A 1,408-nucleotide genomic window follows, 5' to 3' on the forward strand; every position below is an offset into this window, starting at 1 on the left:
TTATCACTCACCATACCCTCTATGAAAAGATGCATCCAGTGCAACATCGGCTGTTACAGCTTCAGATGTGGCTGCATAAACTGACATGAGGTCATTGAAAACAAGAGTTTACTCGCATGGCAGTGAGGTCAGCACAGTGCTGGGTGAAAGGTAATCAGGAATTTGATAAGGCCTTATAGTCCGCACTGATCACACCTTCTCATGACCAGTGAGAGAGCCTGAAGCTCTGAAAATACATCCAAGGATGAACATTTTCTATTAAGTAAAGTTGCTATATTGATAGTGTACAGAAATACATGTTATTATTTTTAAATATAGGCTGAAAGTGAGACAGCTCATTTTTATCTCTTTTCCACAGAGTTTAAAGTATGTTTTCCATCCTGCCTGAAGCAGCATGCACATTACAAAAAGCAATGAGATCCTCGTAATCATTTACAGCAAGACAGGACGCCCACTAAGACTGACAGGAAATATTAACCGCATGATGCCTTTTGGCCCATCTGTCTCTCACAAGCCACGTGCAGGATTCCGCTGCTGTTTTCTACAGGGGCAAAGCAACCTGTGAAAGACAGATGTCTCAGAAATTCACCATGCGAAGTTACAGGTCCAAGAAATCCACATCACTTTTGTGCTCTTAAGCAAATGTGCACATCGTGCTAATGGTTTCATTATAATACTGTAAAATGGGAATTCTGATGTGGGCTAAACACCGAGCACTGCAGGTACTGACACAAAGACTCAGTATGGCTCTTGACAACTGAAGACTGAGTATTTGTCCACTCATGTCTCACACCGACAGTGTTTTGCACAGAAGCCAACTCCATCCTTAGCAACTTTTTATGCCTCTACAACACTCTTTATTCCAAACCACTTCAGTGCAGTCTCTTGTGACAAAAAAATAATAGTCAACCCATTCTTAGACAGGTCACTCCATCCTTTGCTTCCAGCATTATTTCTATACAGCTCAGAAAGCACTGCCTTCCCAAAGACCACTCCCCACTGCCCCAATGATCTTGCTCTTGCACCTTTAGACATAGTAATAAGAAAGTGTCAAGCAGAGAAAGTTGAGTAAAAATAGTTTCTTCAGAGGAAATTAATGATTAAAGTGCATGAAAATATTTAAAGCCACAGGCTGAACCACAGTCTTTGATGAAATGCACTTTAATACTGGTAATGCCTTCAATTCTTCCAGCCGCTATAGGAAGAACTGCTCCTATGAAGTTGGAAGCAAGGTTGCAATCCAGAAAACCTGCTAAAGATTTCTGGTTTGTCCCTCTAGAGGCATCATCTCCGTTGCTGATAGCTGGGGCTGCAATAGTGACTGCTCCTCTGAAACAGCTGGTCTCAGTTGTTTCTGTGGCATCCGTTTCCATGATCTTGTCTCTGCAGCAGGAGACATAAAAACAGT

At 42.0% G+C, this 1,408-nt stretch overlaps 1 protein-coding gene across 2 annotated transcripts in view; it reads right to left on the reverse strand.

Annotated features, from left to right (window-relative positions):
- Nucleotides 1-390: 390 nt before the first annotated feature.
- The window catches only part of TRPV2 (transient receptor potential cation channel, subfamily V, member 2), a 12,471-nt gene continuing 11,453 nt past the window's right edge, over nucleotides 391-1,408 (reverse strand). For both annotated transcript variants that reach the window (XM_009328638.1, XM_009328639.1), the window contains one exon: nucleotides 391-1,383. In XM_009328638.1, the coding sequence (XP_009326913.1) occupies nucleotides 1,253-1,383 (131 nt within the window). In that variant the 3' untranslated portion in view covers nucleotides 391-1,252. The remainder of the gene's footprint in view (nucleotides 1,384-1,408) is intronic.

The sequence above is a fragment of the Pygoscelis adeliae genome, unplaced genomic scaffold (genome assembly GCF_000699105.1).
Source record: "Pygoscelis adeliae isolate BGI_AS28 unplaced genomic scaffold, ASM69910v1 Scaffold347, whole genome shotgun sequence".
NCBI lineage: Eukaryota > Metazoa > Chordata > Aves > Sphenisciformes > Spheniscidae > Pygoscelis > Pygoscelis adeliae.